Source organism: Octopus bimaculoides, chromosome 4 (genome assembly GCF_001194135.2).
Source record: "Octopus bimaculoides isolate UCB-OBI-ISO-001 chromosome 4, ASM119413v2, whole genome shotgun sequence".
Classification (NCBI taxonomy): Eukaryota; Metazoa; Mollusca; class Cephalopoda; order Octopoda; family Octopodidae; genus Octopus; species Octopus bimaculoides.
This window is the reverse complement of record NC_068984.1, coordinates 76,043,811-76,062,360: the sequence shown is the minus strand read 5'-3', so window position 1 is coordinate 76,062,360 and position 18,550 is coordinate 76,043,811. Positions and strand designations below refer to the sequence as shown.

The 18,550-nt window shown below is 32.2% G+C and overlaps 1 protein-coding gene across 3 annotated transcripts in view; it reads left to right on the top strand.

Annotated features, from left to right (window-relative positions):
• The window catches only part of LOC106869369 (zinc finger protein aebp2), a 177,466-nt gene that overhangs the window by 82,941 nt on the left and 75,975 nt on the right, over positions 1-18,550 (top strand). For all 3 annotated transcript variants that reach the window (XM_052967147.1, XM_052967146.1, XM_014915092.2), the window contains one exon: positions 14,341-14,406. In XM_052967147.1, the coding sequence (XP_052823107.1) occupies positions 14,341-14,406 (66 nt within the window). The remainder of the gene's footprint in view (positions 1-14,340; positions 14,407-18,550) is intronic.

The window sequence follows — 18,550 nt, the reverse complement described above, 5'->3', positions numbered from 1 at the left end:
GCATGGGTTGAACAATGCTCAATATATTTTTGTTGGATGTGCATAGAATCATATATATGTTAATTTGTGAATTTAACTCCATAACATTGGTTGACATAATGTGTACCCATTGATATAAATATCCACTATCACTCACAGAATTGATAATAGCGGCCACTGTGCAAATTTCAAGGAATCTGATAGGTTTGTTAGATTCTTCATGTAAATATTTCCAACTCAATTCGAGATTTCCATCACCATAATAGTATAAAAGTAGTAGTTTTGGTGGCTACACCACCATTTCCACTATGACTTCCTATCAAATTCGTACACGTTCAGCAAATCCTTCTGGTCCTTCACGGAATTTACAGTCGCATCCCAGCTATGTCAGTTTCGTTGAATTTACGGTCCTTGTAGTGATGTTAGTTTACATAAATAAACAGTGCATGCTTTAAAGCAATTGATGTAAATACATGCCAAACTGTTGTCAGCTAATTGCTGATCTCGACCAAGATGATTACCAGCAGTGCAACCGAGTTGCCTGATATAAAAAAACATTGTCATGGGGTTAATAGGGATTATTGCGTGTCCTGAATAGTAGTTTTCTTTGTTAGTACTGTAAAATTAATTTCCATTTATTTCACATAAATTAACATATATGTATCTGTGTATAAGTGTTTACCAAATTTCATTCACAAGGTTTTGGTTAGTCCAAGACTATAGTAGAAAACATTTGCCCAAAGTGGTGCACTGTGGTTTTGAAACCAAATTACATGAATGTGTGCACTTGGTAACCATACATCTTCAAACTGCTGTCATCAGATATTTTGTGTCTATTAGCTCCTTTTAACACTTTATAAATTTGTATAATTTCCTAAAAAGAAACAAACTGTCTTCACTGTGATTAGACCTTGAACTGTTTCCCCTCCCTCATTTTGTATTTCTACCCTTTAGAGACTTCAGATCTTCTATTTATCAATACAAATTTGTTTTGTCAGTTTAGCTCAAAGCAAGTTCATTCAATTCACCTTCCCAAATAGATCTTTTTATCTATCTATCTTTCAAATCAATCTTCCACATAAAAATCTCTTTTGTTGTATTGTTTAGACTGTTAAGAATCTGTTTGATTCATTGATTCATCGATTGATTCTAGTATCATTGTTATCCACTTGATATTCTTAATGCTTCATTCAACCTTGTAAGGAATGGATTTAGCTGATGGATAAAACCTAACAAATCACACTTGATATATTGTGTCACCAAACCACTTGAATTGATTAGTTTTTATCTCAGTGTGGATTTAGCTACCAATTATTAGCACATTTCTCAAATATTTGGGAAAATTTGGCTTTGTGAAGTGTTGATTCAGCTGTATCTGTTGGTATGATTTTCTGTAGTTTTTTTTTTTTTTTTTTTTCAATTCTTTCTTTTGTCTTCATCAGTGAATAAATTGTTTTAGTATACTGGATAAATAAAAGTCAAAGATTATGAAAGTAAAGTTTACTACTCCATCTTTGTCTCTGAGCCGTAAGGCTTACATTTATCTTTGGGCAAGATTTAGCAGTAGCATTTAAGTAGTGAGATTAATCTCTTGGATTGAGTAACACCAGTCTATTTCAGAGTGGCTGTGTATTTCATATAGCTAGGTAAAATAATATTTTGCAGGTGTGAAAACATACAGGAGATAAGAATTCTCAGATAATGGAACATAGCCACTTCTGTACTCTATAATAATCACTAATATGAGTCAGGCATATCTCTATGATCATCTATCTCTCCATCTGATAAAAAGACATTATTTGATTTTGATGGGAGGGAATTCATAATTATAGCTAATAAATGAGAATTTCTCTCTACCTCCTGTCTTGAACACTATTTATTCATTCGTTCATTTATTTATTTTCTCCTTTCTAACAAAGTTAATTGATCATTTAAAAGTGCTAAATATCTATCACATCTTGACCTAGTAAAAAGCTCTATGTGAATAGATTTTTTTCCAAGGGAGATAATGATGATAGGTGGGATAGTTCCCCTATCTTTTTCTTTATTTATATCTGTTTTATTTTATCTCTGCTAAAAACCCTTCTAACTAAATGAAAATTGATACCAAAGAAGTAAACTGAAATCTTTGCAAGTATAATGATTGTGGATGGTGATGTATTACTGCTAATGTCTGAATGCTTTGGTTACTTTCAGCAATGTATTGATTTTTGTTTTTGAAATGTTCTGAATTTAACTACACACACAGTTAGGTTCTATGATACTCAGAAGCAAGTTACCTTGGCATGTTTGCTTGCTATATTATATGTATTCCAGTAACGAGCTATGATGTAGGTAGGATATTATGCTATTGGTTATTTGATGAATGTAGATAGACAGTAACACATTGTTTGTTTATACAAGAGATAAAGGATTTAACTTTTTCAGGTGGGTAAACAAATCTCTCTGCTTGTAAAGATCACATATTCAGTATTTTACAGAACAAATCAAATGTTTGATTATGCAAATAAAATGAGATCTGTTTTTTGTGCAAAGATAAAATTTACCAATGACAAGGCAGAACCTTGTGTGAGAAAAGAAATTTGGAAGTTGTATCCGCAGTTAAGTTGTTATTTAGTCTCATGTCAACCCTGATCCAGTAGATCTATAATCAAAGGTGTTCCAACTATGACCATCTATTCCCCATCCACTAGATTTCAGAACTACAATAAGGGATTTGAAGAGAAATTGGTTGCTATTCTTTGTAGGTCAAGTGACCATGTAGGTCTAAAGAAGTGTTCTATCTTAAACATCTTAGTGTCAGTTAAATTTGAACAAGCTAGATTGCAAGAGACAGACCTTTGAAAATTATATTTGGAGCAGAGACATAAAGTCTTGGTGCAGTTCTTATGTTAATGTTCCCTAATGAGGCATGGATGAGAGCTTATCTGATAGTTTGCTGTTGCAAATATGTGTTTTTGTTTTAACCAAGGTCAACCTTACTTGAACAAACCTATAATTAATTCAAAGACATTCCAATCATGAATATCCTATAGCTTAAATGTTATCTTAGGCAATATTATCTAATATGTCCTTTGTTTAAGATAATGGGGAAAGGTTTAACTGCTATTTTTAGTAGGTCGATTGGCCCCTTGCTTTCCTTCCCTCATTGGTTTGAAATATGGATAATCACTAAAATTGGTATCCTATTGATAGGGTTTGCTAGCATGTATCAGATTGGAAACAAGATGTATGTTGATATGCAGTAAAGATGAAATAAGTCATTTCACCAGAAAAGACTACCTTATTTCTCCACCAAAATAATTGTCAATTCTAGTATGATAGTTATCTTTTATTTATTACAGTTTGTTTATTTTAGTTGTAAAGTCAATTGAGTATGTGGAAATATTTAGTTTGATTGTAAACATTTTGTCTTTTGCTAAAATTCATTATGATTTTTGATAATTTTATGTACCATTAGATAATTCCATATCAGTTAAGATTAAATGGGTCTGGTACGATCCAGTCATCGGGGCAACTGTAGAATAGTTTAGTAGTGCTGCATGAAATACAGTCTGTTTTAGGTGAAAAACATTTATGTCTAGCCTTCCTTCAACTAAAATTTGAGGAATGAGGATGGAAAAATGATAATGATGATGGAAGATAAGTACTAAATATAACTTTACCTTGGTGGTAGGAACAAATAGATGATGAATTTTAGAAGCTTTACCAGATATAGATCATCCACCAGCTGTTTTCCACATCGGATTTTAAGAAGACATTTCACTAGTGATACTGCAGATGTTCCAGCTCTTATATCAGTTATGGTATTCCAGATAAAACACAAGTTATCCATGTCTCCTAGTCTCCCCCAGAGAAATCCAAAATAGTATTCTAGATGAAGGTTGATTTATATGATTAATAAATCCAGTTATATGGAATTTCTTTCCCACCCACATTTTTTTCCCTGCAGACATCAACTCACAGATGTTCAAGCCAGACGTTAACCATATTGATCTCGGCAGACCTGAGAAGGTCATTGGCACTCTAGATCGCAAGAGAGAGAAAAGATAATATAGTTGTTTTCCATTGTGTGACACAGTGACAAGTGATGTAAGAAAGAGCAATAATAATGATTTCTTGTATTGGCACATGACCACAAATTTATAGGGAAGCACTGTAATCAATTAAATCAACTATTTTCCAACTACTTACCGTTATTGACCGGAAAGATGGAGAGGCAAATATGAATCTTGACTTAATCTGAACTAAGAATATAAAGAGGAGACTAAATATTGCAAAACATTCTATCTTATGTTCTCTTGAGCCAGCAATCCTACAACAAAAGCAAAAATAATGACAGTATAAATATTGACTCAAGTTAAACAACACCTGCTGATCCTATATAAGATACAGTATTAGCAAAGATTGAGTCTTATGGATCCACTTATCACATTCCTGGTAATAATATCTATTAATTCTAGTATGATAGTTTTCTTTTATTTATTACAGTTTGTTTGTTTTAGTTGTAAAGTCAATTGAGTATGTGGAAATATTTAGTTTATTTGATTTTAAACATTTTGTCTTTTGCTAAAATTCATTGTGATTTTTGATAATTTTATGTACCATTAGACAATTCCATATCAGTTAAGATTAAATGGGTCTGGTACGATCCAGTCATCAGGGCAACTGTAAAATAGTTTAGTAATGCTGCATGAAATACAGCCTGCTTTAGGTGAAAAACATTTATGTCTAGGCTTCCTTCAACTAAAATTTGAAGAATGAGGATGGAAAATGATAATGATACTGATGTTACAAATGTTTATTTAATTGCAGTAAAGTTCTATAAAGTTAGAATAACATTCAGTATGTGTTATGATGCACTGCTCTCTAAGTCTAAATCTTGCCAAAGTCTTTCATCCTTTTGGGGTTGATTAAAAACAAAAAAATGTAGGGCAATAGGTTGGTAAAAGTCTTAGCATCAGATGAAATAGATGCCTTGCAGTATCATTTCTATCTCTTTGTGTTCTGACAATAACAGCACTGGTGCCAACCTGTATTGGTCTAAGGTGGCAGCCTTTCTCTTGAACAACATTGATGGCGTGAAAAAGAGAGACTTGTATGCATTAGTTCGAATGCTTTGCCCAGACATATGCATTCATGTGCAGATAACATGGTCAACCCTAACCAATGGAGGCTCTACAGTTATTTATTTATGCTAAAATAGAAAGTATTGAATGTGAAACATGTTCAATTGCCTTAATCAACTCTGAATATCATCTTTGTTACCATATTCATTTAACATCCATGTTTCATGCTGGCATGGATTGGACATCATCATCATTTAATGTCCATGTTTTAAAAATAACTTTTGAATTTAAATTAGACTCCAATGCTTTCTTAAAAATTGGAGATGAATTAAATAGAATATTTAAATCAGTCAGGAATTATAAACTTTTCCTTTCATGAAATTGACCTTGTGTTGTCTATCAGAATTATAATTCTTGTAATGGTGTTTAATGGTTATCATTATTGGCATGGTAAGATCAGAGTATCAGCAGAATTGGTAGAGTTGCAGATAAAATTTCTGCAGTATTTTGTAACATCCATGTGTGTTTTGCAATCAAATCCTACCAAAGTTAATTTTGACTTTCATCTTTCAGTAACATAAAGTACCAGTCGAATAGTGGGATTGATATAATTGATTATTTCTGAAAATTTCTGGCCTTGAACAGTTCTTAAAAATTATTATAGTGCTAGACTAAATCATCATCATCGTTTAACGTCTGCTTTCCATGCTAGCATGGGTTGGACGATTTGACTGAGGACTGGTGAAACCGGATGGCAACACCAGGCTCCAGTCTGATTTGGCAGAGTTTCTACAGCTGGATGCCCTTCCTAACGCCCTAAATGTTTTCCATTATTTTATGTCTATGTTCAAACCAGACATTGAATTTTATCAAGGAATGCTTTGGTGTTAATCTCTGGAAGTCAATTAAATAAGCACCATCTTTATACCATAGTTGAACCAGTTTCCTATGACCCTCAATTATAAAATTGTGACATTATTATAATAATGTAGAAAATACATAATCACTGACTTGTATCATTCATTAGTCAGGAATTTTGTTTCCAGAGGTTGATAAATTGTAAGCATGTATAAATGGTGTGTGTGTGTGTGTGTGTGTGATACTTATAGGTAATGCATATATGAAATATATATCTATTGTTTGTATGTGTACATGTCTATATATCGTGTAACTGTGTTACAATAAAGTTTGTAACCTGTCGGACCCCTGTGTGTCGTGTACAGAGAGAGGAAGAGAGAATAATTCTACTGGGTCCTTTTTTCAGGTGTGCATCCTATTATATCCCATAACTTATCAATATAGACAAACAGAAACTGATAAAATAAGAATCAGATACAAATAAGTTTTGAAGTCAATATTATCACTGAAACCCTTAGAGGCTGTGCCCCAGCATGACCACAGTTCAATGATTGAAAAACGGTAAAAGAATATGGTGCATGTGTGTGTGTGCGCACACACGCATGTATAATGCACATGAGCTTCTCTTATCTTCTAATTACCTTAGCCTATCTCTCTCTTATCTATTTCTATCCTCTCCTGCTTCCTATTCTATTTCCTTTTGATACTCTGTCTGTCTGTCTCTTTCTCTCTGGCTGACATGTTTCTCAGTCTGTTTTCCCCTCCTTCTGTTCCCATTTCACTCTGGCCACTCCACCTCCCACCCCTTTGGGGTTTTTCTTTTGTTTTTTTTTCCTTTTGTTTTTTTTTCTTTTGTTTTGGTTGCTTATCTCTGTTTCAATACTTTCTTTTGGTTGCGTATTAGTTGGTTCTCTCTCTCTCTCTCTCTCTCTCTCTCTCTCTCTCTCTCTCTCTTCGGTGGCATGTTTTTTTTTTCTCTCTTTGTCTCAGTTTCCCTACTGTCTTGTTTCCCTACCTCACAACTATTATTGGTTTTCTCATGATTTCCTGATGTACTTTTGTGAGGATTTTTTTCATATCACTGCCACTCACTTGCCACCACCAAACTAATAACACCTTAACTACAACTAAAGATGCTTTATTTCTCTCTTTATTATGATTGTCACCGTCTGTATAATAAATAAATATATATATACACACACACACACACACACACACACACACACACACACACACACACACACACAGAGAGTTACTCATACATACATACATACTAGCTGCATCCATGCTTGAAGCTTGCTAACTTCCTACATTTGGATACCTGGATTGTACTTATCTATTACTGAATATATATATATACATATATACACACACCTACCTGTTTTTTTTGTTTTTGTTTTTTTTTTTATATATGTATCTTCATATGCTATTAGAACACAATCTATATATTTGATTTTTTTACGTTTTGGACATTTCTCTCTTTCATATTCTGTTAATGTTCATAACTTTAAAAATGATTTATTATTATTATTATTTAATCAAAATCTCACCTATAATGGAAAATCCTTTATTTTGCCTCTCACCTTTCACTCTATTAACAGTGAATGCAACCATAAGATAGCTGGTTTCTATGAAAAGGACACATTATATGGAAGTCAGGAAATAACATTGAGTGGAAATTGTTGTTAACCATTAACCCTGTTGATACCAACTTGTCTGTGATGTCTCTGCTTCTGCTTATAGAAAACTTTCAATATCAAATTGTTCATATTTAAATGAAAACCTTCCTTGATAATTTTGAGTTGGAACAATTTTGTTAGTTCCTGTTCCAAACAGCAGTATAATATTGAAGTTCATTTTTTCCTAAATGAACTCAAATTCTTGTTTGCTTCTTTTTTTTTTTTTTTTTTCCCTCAAAATTATTTGAAGCACACTGAAGCAGTGGGTATCATTAAAATATGTTCATGAAAAGGTTTAACTCTTTAGCATTTGAGCCAGGCATATCTGGCCCAAATATTCTACCTGTTTTATGTTCAAAGTAACCAGATCCAGTCTCTCATACCTACCCTGCATTGTCATTCTAAAAAGTAAGCAATCACATTGTCATAATCTCAAAGCTATGAAATAATGCATAAACAACAAATATGTATTTCTGCTATATTTACTGAGTGATTCGTTTATTATTAATTTGGTAAGCTATTAAAAAGTTACTTTGATAAAGGAGCTAAAGTAGGTTCAATTCTTTATTTTTTTTATAAAACACCAGTTATTGTAACATTTTGTTTTGTGAGAATTGAGAATGTGAGAGGAGGTGACAACAGCTGATGTTGTTTAGCCCCAGATCTGCAATGATCAAACAGACCTATGTGTAATAAAAGGCATTTTGTCTGGCAAACCCCACCTCTTTTATTCAAAGATATTGTATCTAGGTGTGATTTGAGAGATTTTGTTGCTATTTTTAGCCAGTTGAGAGATCTATACAGATTCTTTCATTGACTCAGATTATTTTTTGTAGTCAAATTATTAATAATTATATTTTTGTATGCTGTCAACTTAATGTGACAGTCCCCTGAAGGGAATAATACTACTGTTGGTTAGACTTAGGAAGCTGCACTGCTTCCTGTCGGCCTTGACACATTTCCTGTGTCCTTATGTTTACAAGGGGGGAGACAAGCACCTCCACCCAGCTAAGCCTGCATCCAGAGACATGGTTCTGAGTGTTTGCTCGTCATCAGTCTGGAGTAGCATGACCTGCCAGTTGTATCACTTCATCGTATCACTACTGCATAAATCTCTCTCAGAGATTTAGAAATGTATTATTTCCAAATTATATTTAATTTAAAAATTGCTTCTTACTAATTTCACAGTAGTTGAGTTAGTAGTAACCTTAATTTTATGGTTTATTCAAGGAAAGGTAGGGTCTGTTAGGTTAATAGTAGGGTCTGATAGTAAAAAGGGAAGAAGAAACCAGCATTGTGTTGCTGTAGTTATTATGCAATGCATCAAGATTTTTGGTTATCTTAATGATATTACTGCAAAGTTTCTGTTACCCCCAACCAGCAATATCTGTTCTCAGTCAGGGGATACTTCCTTTAAATGACAATTGTGATGCTTTCATCTATTCATGTGTCCTCAGCTGTAACCAAATTCAGTTGGAGACAGAAAAGAATGTAACATTTTTTGTAACCAAATTCAGTTACACAGAAAAGAATGTTGCCTCAACTTAGCCATAGCTGAACATACTTATCATCAAAGATGTTCCAGTTATAACCATTCATGTCTTTTTTAAAATTTTTTCTCAAGACCTAGTGCTCATGTATATAGGATCACACTCTCTACTCTGTGTACATTTTTCAAGACAGTAGGCATGTTTCTAGAGGCTCCTTTGTTGCCTGGTATATTTCTTTATTTCTATAATCTATGACAAGTGACCTTTCATACATTCTGGGGGTGAGGGTAATGCCCTTTTTGTTTTGTTTTTTAATATTTTTCCATATGTAACTGTTTTTAAAATGGCAGGGTATGATATAAGAGGTGTTTAAAATCTTGTCAGTATGTTTTGCTGAGGAGATTTGATAAGATAGAAACATTTTGCTTTTAACAGTTGGCTCCTTTTGTGATAATGATTTTAATAACTAGATTGTCCAAATGTTACAGTTGATTTTTCAGTATGAAGATGTTTAAGGATTTAATAAAATAATTAGCTCTGGCCAACTGAAGTCTCATATTATCATTCATATAACAAGGTTTTATTTTGAGAGATTTTAATTTAAAAATAACACTTGCATATATGTAGTCTTAGATAGGTTAGTATTGAGAGTTGAATGTAGATCCACTCCAATCTGCATTGTTTTTATTTTCAAGAAATTTCATTCATCTGAGCTTATTAGAGTTTTCAACCTACTCCGTTATATATAAGACTTCCATGTTTTTGTATTTAATTTGCAAAGCATTTCCCTGTGGTATTTTCTTCACAACCATATACTTGATACAACAGCCCTGCCACTGAGCTTCCAAACTATCTATCCACTTTCATTCACAAGATTTAGTTGAATCTAACCAAGAATCACATGATTACAAAATTAACTTTTTATCCACACAGCCATGCTACTAAACAGATGATAACTGAGAAAAAATAGTTCAGAAGATTATTTCACAATGATACTAAAATAAATTTGAATACTCACTCCATCTTACCCTAACTGCACTTAATTTAATTTAGTACTTCATTCATCTAACAAGAATTAAACATTCAGTTTGTATGGCTTTATTCAAGAGAGCTTTAAGGACTAATAGTGAAATAAAACATTTGGCAATGTATGTTGTAGATAAAAAAATCACTCGTTAGCTTTTGGCTGGTTATTTAATGTATACAGGGAATGAGATTTGATGGTTGGCATAAACATTAAAAAAAAATTTTTTTACTTTCATTTGACAAATCTCTCCTGTTGGTGAATCTATTTTGTCGAAAGATTTTGTATAAGTGTTAGAAAAAAATTTATTACTTTTTTTTTTTGAAAATTCCAAGCATAGATTTCCCTGTGTATTTGAAAGTCATTACTTATTTAAACAATTTTTTCTAGTAATATTATCATCTTTGTCATATATCTGATTTTTTTTTTTACCATACTTGTGTGGGTTTCACCACCTGTCACAGTTCTTCATCATCTGATATGCATAACAGAAAACCACCAGCTGATTACCCTTCCTATCACCTACCAGTTTTCAGTATAAGCTTATGACATTTTATCATGCCACCAACAGTAACAGACAACTGTATCTGATTTTTTTTTTTTTTTTTTTTTTTTAAGAGTTACTTATCTCCAGGATAGATTGCACTTGTTGCATCTTGAAGAGACTTGGTTTCTTCCATTCCATTGTTTTATTTTAGCATAAACTACTTTTCCTTACTTCCAGCCAAGAAAGTCAATTATTGAAAGATGTATACCAGACATTGAGCTCTTAAACATGTGCTACATGCACAGCTATCAGTGGAGTAAGAGAGGTGTTATATACTTTTCAGTGAAATGCAACAGGATAAGTGGATAAACCTAAATTATGCATCATATATACATGCTGACATATCTCAGATATTCATTATGAAGGGATTGTGTGTGGATAATCATCATTGCAACACTACATTGAGGTAGTTTTTTTACTGCTAGAAGCCCTTCCTGATGCCAACTCTCATTTGTTTCCAAGCAAGGTAATATTCCTTCAGTGTACTGACCAACAAAAACATTCTAAACATGCTTCCATGGAGGACTGCAAACAAGCAACACTTTGCATGAGCAATGAGAGTTTTGTTTACAATTAACACACACCATATCAAGGCTTGTCATTAAGCCCAGATATGTTTTTCCGGTGGACTACAAACAAATGGCACTATTTGTATCAACAGTGAGGCTGTTTTTTTTTTCAATTAGTGCACACTTGTCATGGAGAGAATACAAACTCACACATTTACATACATATCTAATCATGATCACAGAACCTCTTTTCTGTGTGTGTGCCCCACTTCATATACCTTATATGATGTTTAATGTTGTTTCACATTCATGTTGAATTATGCTACAATCTTATGTTCTCTTTAGAGAACACTTGTATGTATTACCAGTTATTTTGGTATAGTAGATTTTTGCTGTTCTTGCTTATGTCTCCTCACAGGCATGTATATTCAAACAAGTTGCTTCTTAAATTTCTCAACTCTCTTGTTCAGTAAACACTGAGTTAAACTTGCAAAGCTGTTTATTTTTTCCTTTCGATTTTTAATGTTTATTTTAGCGGGTTACCAAACTATCAGTTTGGTCTCCCAGCTAAAACAGTTATGACAAATTTTAAAGTTTGCTTGACATTTTATAAGTGTGAAAGGGATTAAAATTTTGATGCTCTATATCAAAGGTTCTGACAAGGATAGGCAGAAAGTCAGAGCTTGAGACAAGAAGACACTTTCAACTAATCAGAATTCTGTTTCATAATCAGTTTGATTGGTCACCTTCCTCTGTCGGTTGAGTAAAGTGTCATCCAAGCTAATGTTTATTGGTAATTAAACTTGTCTTGCAATACTTGTGCATATTTATCAGCTTTGTTTTAGTTGGTAAGAATTATCAACTTTTCCTGTGATCGTAATTTGAGAAGACATACAAAAGTATGCTAAAGATCAGACATAATCTCTTGTGGGTAAAAATTGTAAAATTTATTATAAACAACACAAGCACTTTGTAATTTAGTAGCTTTCTACCTGTTAAACAGAAATTATTTTTATTTCATGAAAATTTAATAACATCTGGTCATAAGTGAAATTATGCTAAATACAACTAAATTGAACACCTTTTTCCCTTGGCTATATTGGCAATTCTAGAAACTTTTTGGGTGCGAATTTTACATGAGTAGAAGCTTTTTTTTTTTTTTTAAACAATTCTTATCCTGAAAATTGTCTGCGTAAATTACACAGGTTTTTACAGTGAGTAAAAATATTCACAGTACATCATGATTTGATTAGCAATTACTTTTGTTAAGCATTGTTTATTGTTTATCTTTGAAAAAAATGTATTCCATTCCTTACATTAAAGCTATTCAGTTTAATAAAATTAGTTTCATGTAAAAAATATCTAAACGCCTTTTGTGTATATAAACATTAACACAAGCTATCATTGTATTGACTCTCTAAATATAATTAAGCAGTCTACGAACCAGTAAGGAACCTTCAACATAATCATGACATTCTAGAAATAGCAACCAAGTCACCTTCAAATAACAATAAAAATGGAATTAGTTATGACTGGAAGCTGAACAACATTGAACAACTCTCAAATATACATCAGCCCCCAAAACATTCTTGACTACATACATGGATGACTATATCATTTCCATGTTACTTATTAATCTTTCCTGGGTTTAATTTATTTATAAAAGTGATTAATCACTAGTTGGTTCTGCTCTACTATTATTTACACATAATTATCATATAATGCCTTACAATTGACTCTAAATCCTACCTATGTACCGGCTCTTTTTTTTTTTTCTCTTTTCAACCCAACTGTGCTTCATCTCCAAACTGCAGTCTACTGGAAATCTTATAGTGTACATGTCTACGTGAGGGTTTGTAAAGATGTGGAATAAAGTTACTTGCTTGAAAACAAGTAAAGGCTGGCATCTAAAAAGAGCATCAAACTGTAAAATACTGATTGAAGATCCCCCATCTAATTCACGTCAGCATGAAAATAACATATGTAAAACAGTGATGATAATGTCATGTACACACGCATGCACATCACCCACGTAAACAATTGGTATACAAATGAGAGAAAAATAGTTTATTCATTTGAAGTAAATGTTTCACCCTCATTGTCCTTCAGATGACAAATAGAAGAATTGCACATCGGCACACATTTTTCTACCTGTGGATGGTCAAGTTTAGCACCAACCACAGAAGTATTACCCATCTTGGAGGGCCTGCAAGTGTCATAAGCTCCAGCCTTCCTTCAACTAAATTTAAAAAATAAACCAACATGTGTGACTCTGCAGCAAAAGTAAATCTGATATGGGATAGTAAACATTTAAATTGAAACTTATATCTCTTTTTCGATACCCTAGTATAAGAATTTTGACATGTGTTTGTATAAAGTTGCTAATGTTGGGGTGGGGATTCTGTTGAGAACTATGGTGTAGTGTTCATTAGACTGAATCAACAATTAGGACATATAGATTGGGTTTCACCAGGTCCGTTCTCACATTTTTATTCTCTCTTATATTTCTTTATATATATATCTGCCTGTTTCATTTCATTTTAAGACTAAATTTGTATTAGCTGTTTAATTTTATAAAAATGGGTAACAAGTTTAATTTACTTTCTACATTCCTTAAAATAGAGTAGTACATCCACTGCAGACTGGAGGTACACTTGAGCTTTTCCATTGTCTGTATGGTTGCTATGCAAGCAAGGTAGCCATACAGTCTAAGGTATTTTGGGGAAGTTATGATAATGTTTTCCCAAGAGCATTTGTTGCATAATAGTATCTTGTTGGAAGGTTTTGAGTTCAGTCTCAGGTGTGCCCTCACAATCTGATAATAAATAACAGCTACACTACTCAAAAAATAAAACTTGAAAGATGGGGGTCAACATTCTGAAATTTTTTTTTTCCTCACATTTAGCTCATACAAGCCTTTTAGGTAACTTCTATACACTACACATTTACTTGACCTGCAAGAAAAAGGAGCTAAATTTGTTTTAAGTCTCTTTCTACCTATCTTAAAGTATTGGACTAAGATTAAGTAGACTAGACAGACCCAACCCTCAAACTTGGAAATAGATTAGGTAGACAGAAATTGAAGAAGCCTTTCATGTGTGTACTATACATATATATATATATATATTTCTTCTACACAGTTTTATATTTTTCTTTTCATCATTCTATTTTCATTATCTTTACAGTATCAGCTGTTGCTGTCTGGAGCAAAAGTCTCAGGGAGTAAACTCTCATGAAAACAACAATGCAAGGTCTGTCTCTTACAATTTCTATTATTGATATATAATGAATGAGCTGGGATGTATTTTGACAAAAAGTTTTGGGAGGTTTTTCTTTTTTTTTTCTTTACATGATAACAAGATAATCTGTATTCTTTAGCTTGAAATAGTAGATATATATTCTGACCCAAGTTCATTTGGATTCTTAGATGTAGCAATTTAATTTCATTTAGGTTACTGATCCCCATGACAAATAAATGAATGTCATATGATCTCTACTCTGGTTTCATGTAAATCTTATATTCAGTAATTATTAATGCACTGTTATTTGTACTTGGGTTGAAATCCTGCTGGGACACATTTTACTTGCTTCTTATTCCACTAGGACTAATTATGAACAAATATTGAGCCAAGTAATTATACTACTTATAAATACAAACTTTGTCTTTAAAAAGAAATCTGATTGGTATATAATTGGATACATAAAAAAGGTAATTCTTAATTAAAATAAAATTTGATTGGTATATAATTAGGTTCATAAAAGCAAGGTAATATAATCACACTCACTGTTTACTGGTGCTTATATGGGAAGTTTTTATAAAATCAAATTAGTCAAACACAGATTCAGGAAATGTCATTGCATTTGTTCAGAGATAAAGCATATTGTCTAATTTTCCTTAAATCTGTCCAGTTTTAAATGTTTGAAACTGTGAATTAGACGTATTCGTGAAATATAAACTTCGAGTTCATGAAGAAACTGCTATATTGTTGCTTAACCTGTTAAAAATAACAGCTAAATCTCTTATTATTCACTATAAATTTAGTTACTGTTTCGAAAAAATGACAGAATTGACATAGTTTAGACACCTTTATTTATTTGTCTGTTCAATCAGGGCTGTACTGGAGCTGAACCAGAACACTATACACTCTAACAACTTAGGCTAACTCACAGATGACTATCTTTGTAAGTATAGGAAATAGCAAATCAGAACCACGTAATCTTTCCACTTGTAGATAAAAGGTTTAAAGTTAACTGATTTCCAAAATTATCATGCATGCAACAGTACATTTGTCACCCACATCATACTGAATTCAATGCTAAAATACTTCTCACTAGACTAATCGACTTGAGTTGTAAACACATACTGTCTATAGAAGTGACATCACCTAATAGCAAGAAAATTGTACTATTAACTCATTGTTCATGAATTCAGTTCCAAAACAAGAAATTTATTAAGTATTGTAGGTAGTTTATGTAATTTTGTTATTTCAGTTCACTGACTCTCTTGCAGTTAAATAACTCCAATAACTTCATATTATATTCAAGGGTAAATTATGCCTCATCTTTCTACACTCATAAACTGGGACTAAGCACTGACTCATAAAAGTCCTTAATGGACACTCAGAAGGAATTTACATTACCAGGGATAGCACTTGTTTAATGATATAAGAAGCTATGCTCTACAATTAACTATCTTTTCATTAACTTGGTTTGCTTAATTTAAATTCTCCTTATTAACATAGACTACTTTGAAGTTTATATCAATCAATTTGGTTTAAATCCTCCTCATTGCCCAGCTTGGCCTTTAGTTGTCCTTAACTGAGGGTACTAAATGGAAAGGACATCCATGTTATTAAAAATGTTAATAATTTTAAACTTAAATACAAGACCTCATTTGTGATGAAGGATATATTTAACCCATTTATTATTATATTTCTGTTAAAATATACTGACATTATTTAAGTTAATTTTGAAAATAAGGAATTTACTAAAATATTAATATTCATTAAGATGGTGTTTGCATCATAACATTAAATTTTGAAAGGTATTAATTTAGATAATTCTAAACAGGGAGTTAGTAGCATAGGCCAGGGGCCAGTTTAGAAAGGTTGGTATCAAGTGTCAATGGTATCAGATTCCTCTTCCTCCATATTTGCATTCCATCCTTCTGAAGTCAATGAAGTAAAGTACCAATCTCAAAGTTAACTTTGATGAGATTTAAACTATAGACACAAGGCCTGAAATTTTGTAAGAGGGAAGCTAGTTGAGTCCATTGACTCTAGTCCACAACTGATGCTTAATTCATTAACCCCAAAAGGATGAGGCAAAGTCAACATTGGTAGAATTTGAACTTTGAATGTAAAGACAGACGAAATGCTGCTAAGCATTTTGCCCAGTATACTAAAAATTCTGCCACCTTGCCACCTTAACTCTACACATAATATTAGTTTCAAATTTTAGCACAAGGCCAGCAAGTTTGGGGGAGGAGTAAGTTAATTACATAGACCCCAATGCTCAACTGTACCTATTTTATCGGCCCCAAAAAGATAAAAGGTAAAGTCAACCTTGGTGGAATTTGAACTTGAAATGTAAAGATGGATGAAATGCTGCTAAGCATTTTGCCTGGCATAGTAGCGATTCTGCCAGCTCATTGCCTTCATCTAGACTTTACAAAACATTTTGATGACTGTTCTGTTGTAAAAATAATACGTTAACATTTGCTCCAATTATATAAATTGTTTTAATTTGTTAAAATTGGTTAATATTTCAAGAGAAAGGATATGTCCTATTACGTTTTTTGATGCTTCTGTTTTCTAAAAATATTTGGACATGTACTAAAATGTCAGTGTTACAGTTGAATTTATAATAGATGAACTTTACAGAAAGATCAAGATTTTTATATTTTCCCATCTTTCTTTTTTTTTATTTTATCAATTTCAGAATTAATTTATTAAATGTCTTACAAACAAATTATTTTTTTGCCTTTTTTTAGATAAACATTTTTTTGTTTGCATTTATACGCTAAATGCACTTTGATATGAGGAATATTTTTCTGCTTCTCAATTTCTTTTTATAAACTTTTTAATCATTTTATACCTAATTTTTGTTATTAAAATTCTTAAAAAAGAAATCTAATGGAGCTTTTTCCTAATTTTATTTCTATAAAAATTTTATCATTTTATAATTTCTCCTTCAAATCTTCCCTTTGTCACCTCTGTGGTAATAAAAGAAATTATCACTATCATCATCAAGGTAGTAAATTGACAGAATCATTTGAGCATGGAATAAAATGCCCTGCAGTATTCCGGATCTCAGCATTTTGGGTTCAAATCTTATCGTCAACTTCACTTTTCATCCTTCTGAGGTTTATTGAAGTATTAATGTACCAGCTAAATACTAGAGTCAATTTAATCAAGTAACCCCTTCCTCCAAAAATTCGAAGACTTGTGTGTTTGTGTTAGGAATGATTATTATTGTTGTTACTTTTTATGAATATCATTATTTTCGTTTCTCAATTTATTGCAAATCTAGTTTTCTCTTATCCTCATCCACCTTCACTTAGCAACCCTGCCCACTACCACTAAGTTCTTGATAATGATATATTGCTATATCTCAGTTGTCAAGGGAATTCATTACAACCACCATTGCCAACACCATCTCCACTACCACCAACACCATTTATCAGTTTCAATAATAGAACTGAAAATAGGTTTGCTGCAGAACTGTGAAGTGATTCACTGAAGCGGAGTCAACTTGACGATGGACTTTTTTCCCTCTCCTATTTGATGAACATTATTAATCAAGTTTCAATAAGCTAATAACACTTTTAGTTGAGGCTTAGCTTAGCTTAGCTTGGGATTCTTTCTATTTTCATTTTTTTAATTATTTATTTCATATTTATACATACATATACATACACACACTGAAACTAGTGTGCTATATATTTTTTGTTTGTTTTTTCTCTGTTCTATTGATTTGTTATTGTTTCAGTTGTCAGTTGTCATTTCTACTATTATACATTTATAATATTTATGATATTAGCTTTTCTATGAGTATTGTGGACTGTTCTATTTCAGTAGTGATATATTCAAAACTCACACAACAAACAGACACACAAGTTTGTATATATTGAGAGAAAAACTGGATATAAGAGAAATCAAATGTGGTGTGCAAGAGAGAAGGCAGTATGGAGAATGGTAGTTGGGTATAGAAGTACCGTGTGATGTGTGTGGAAAGATCTTGTGGAAGAGGAAGACATGGAAAGAAGTACTGAAAATGACAACAAAGGACAACAGTTGATAAGACTTTGTGCTGGAGTTAAGATCTGATCTATCCATTCTAACATAGAAAAATAGGCATGAAAATGATTATATGTATATATATATATATATATAT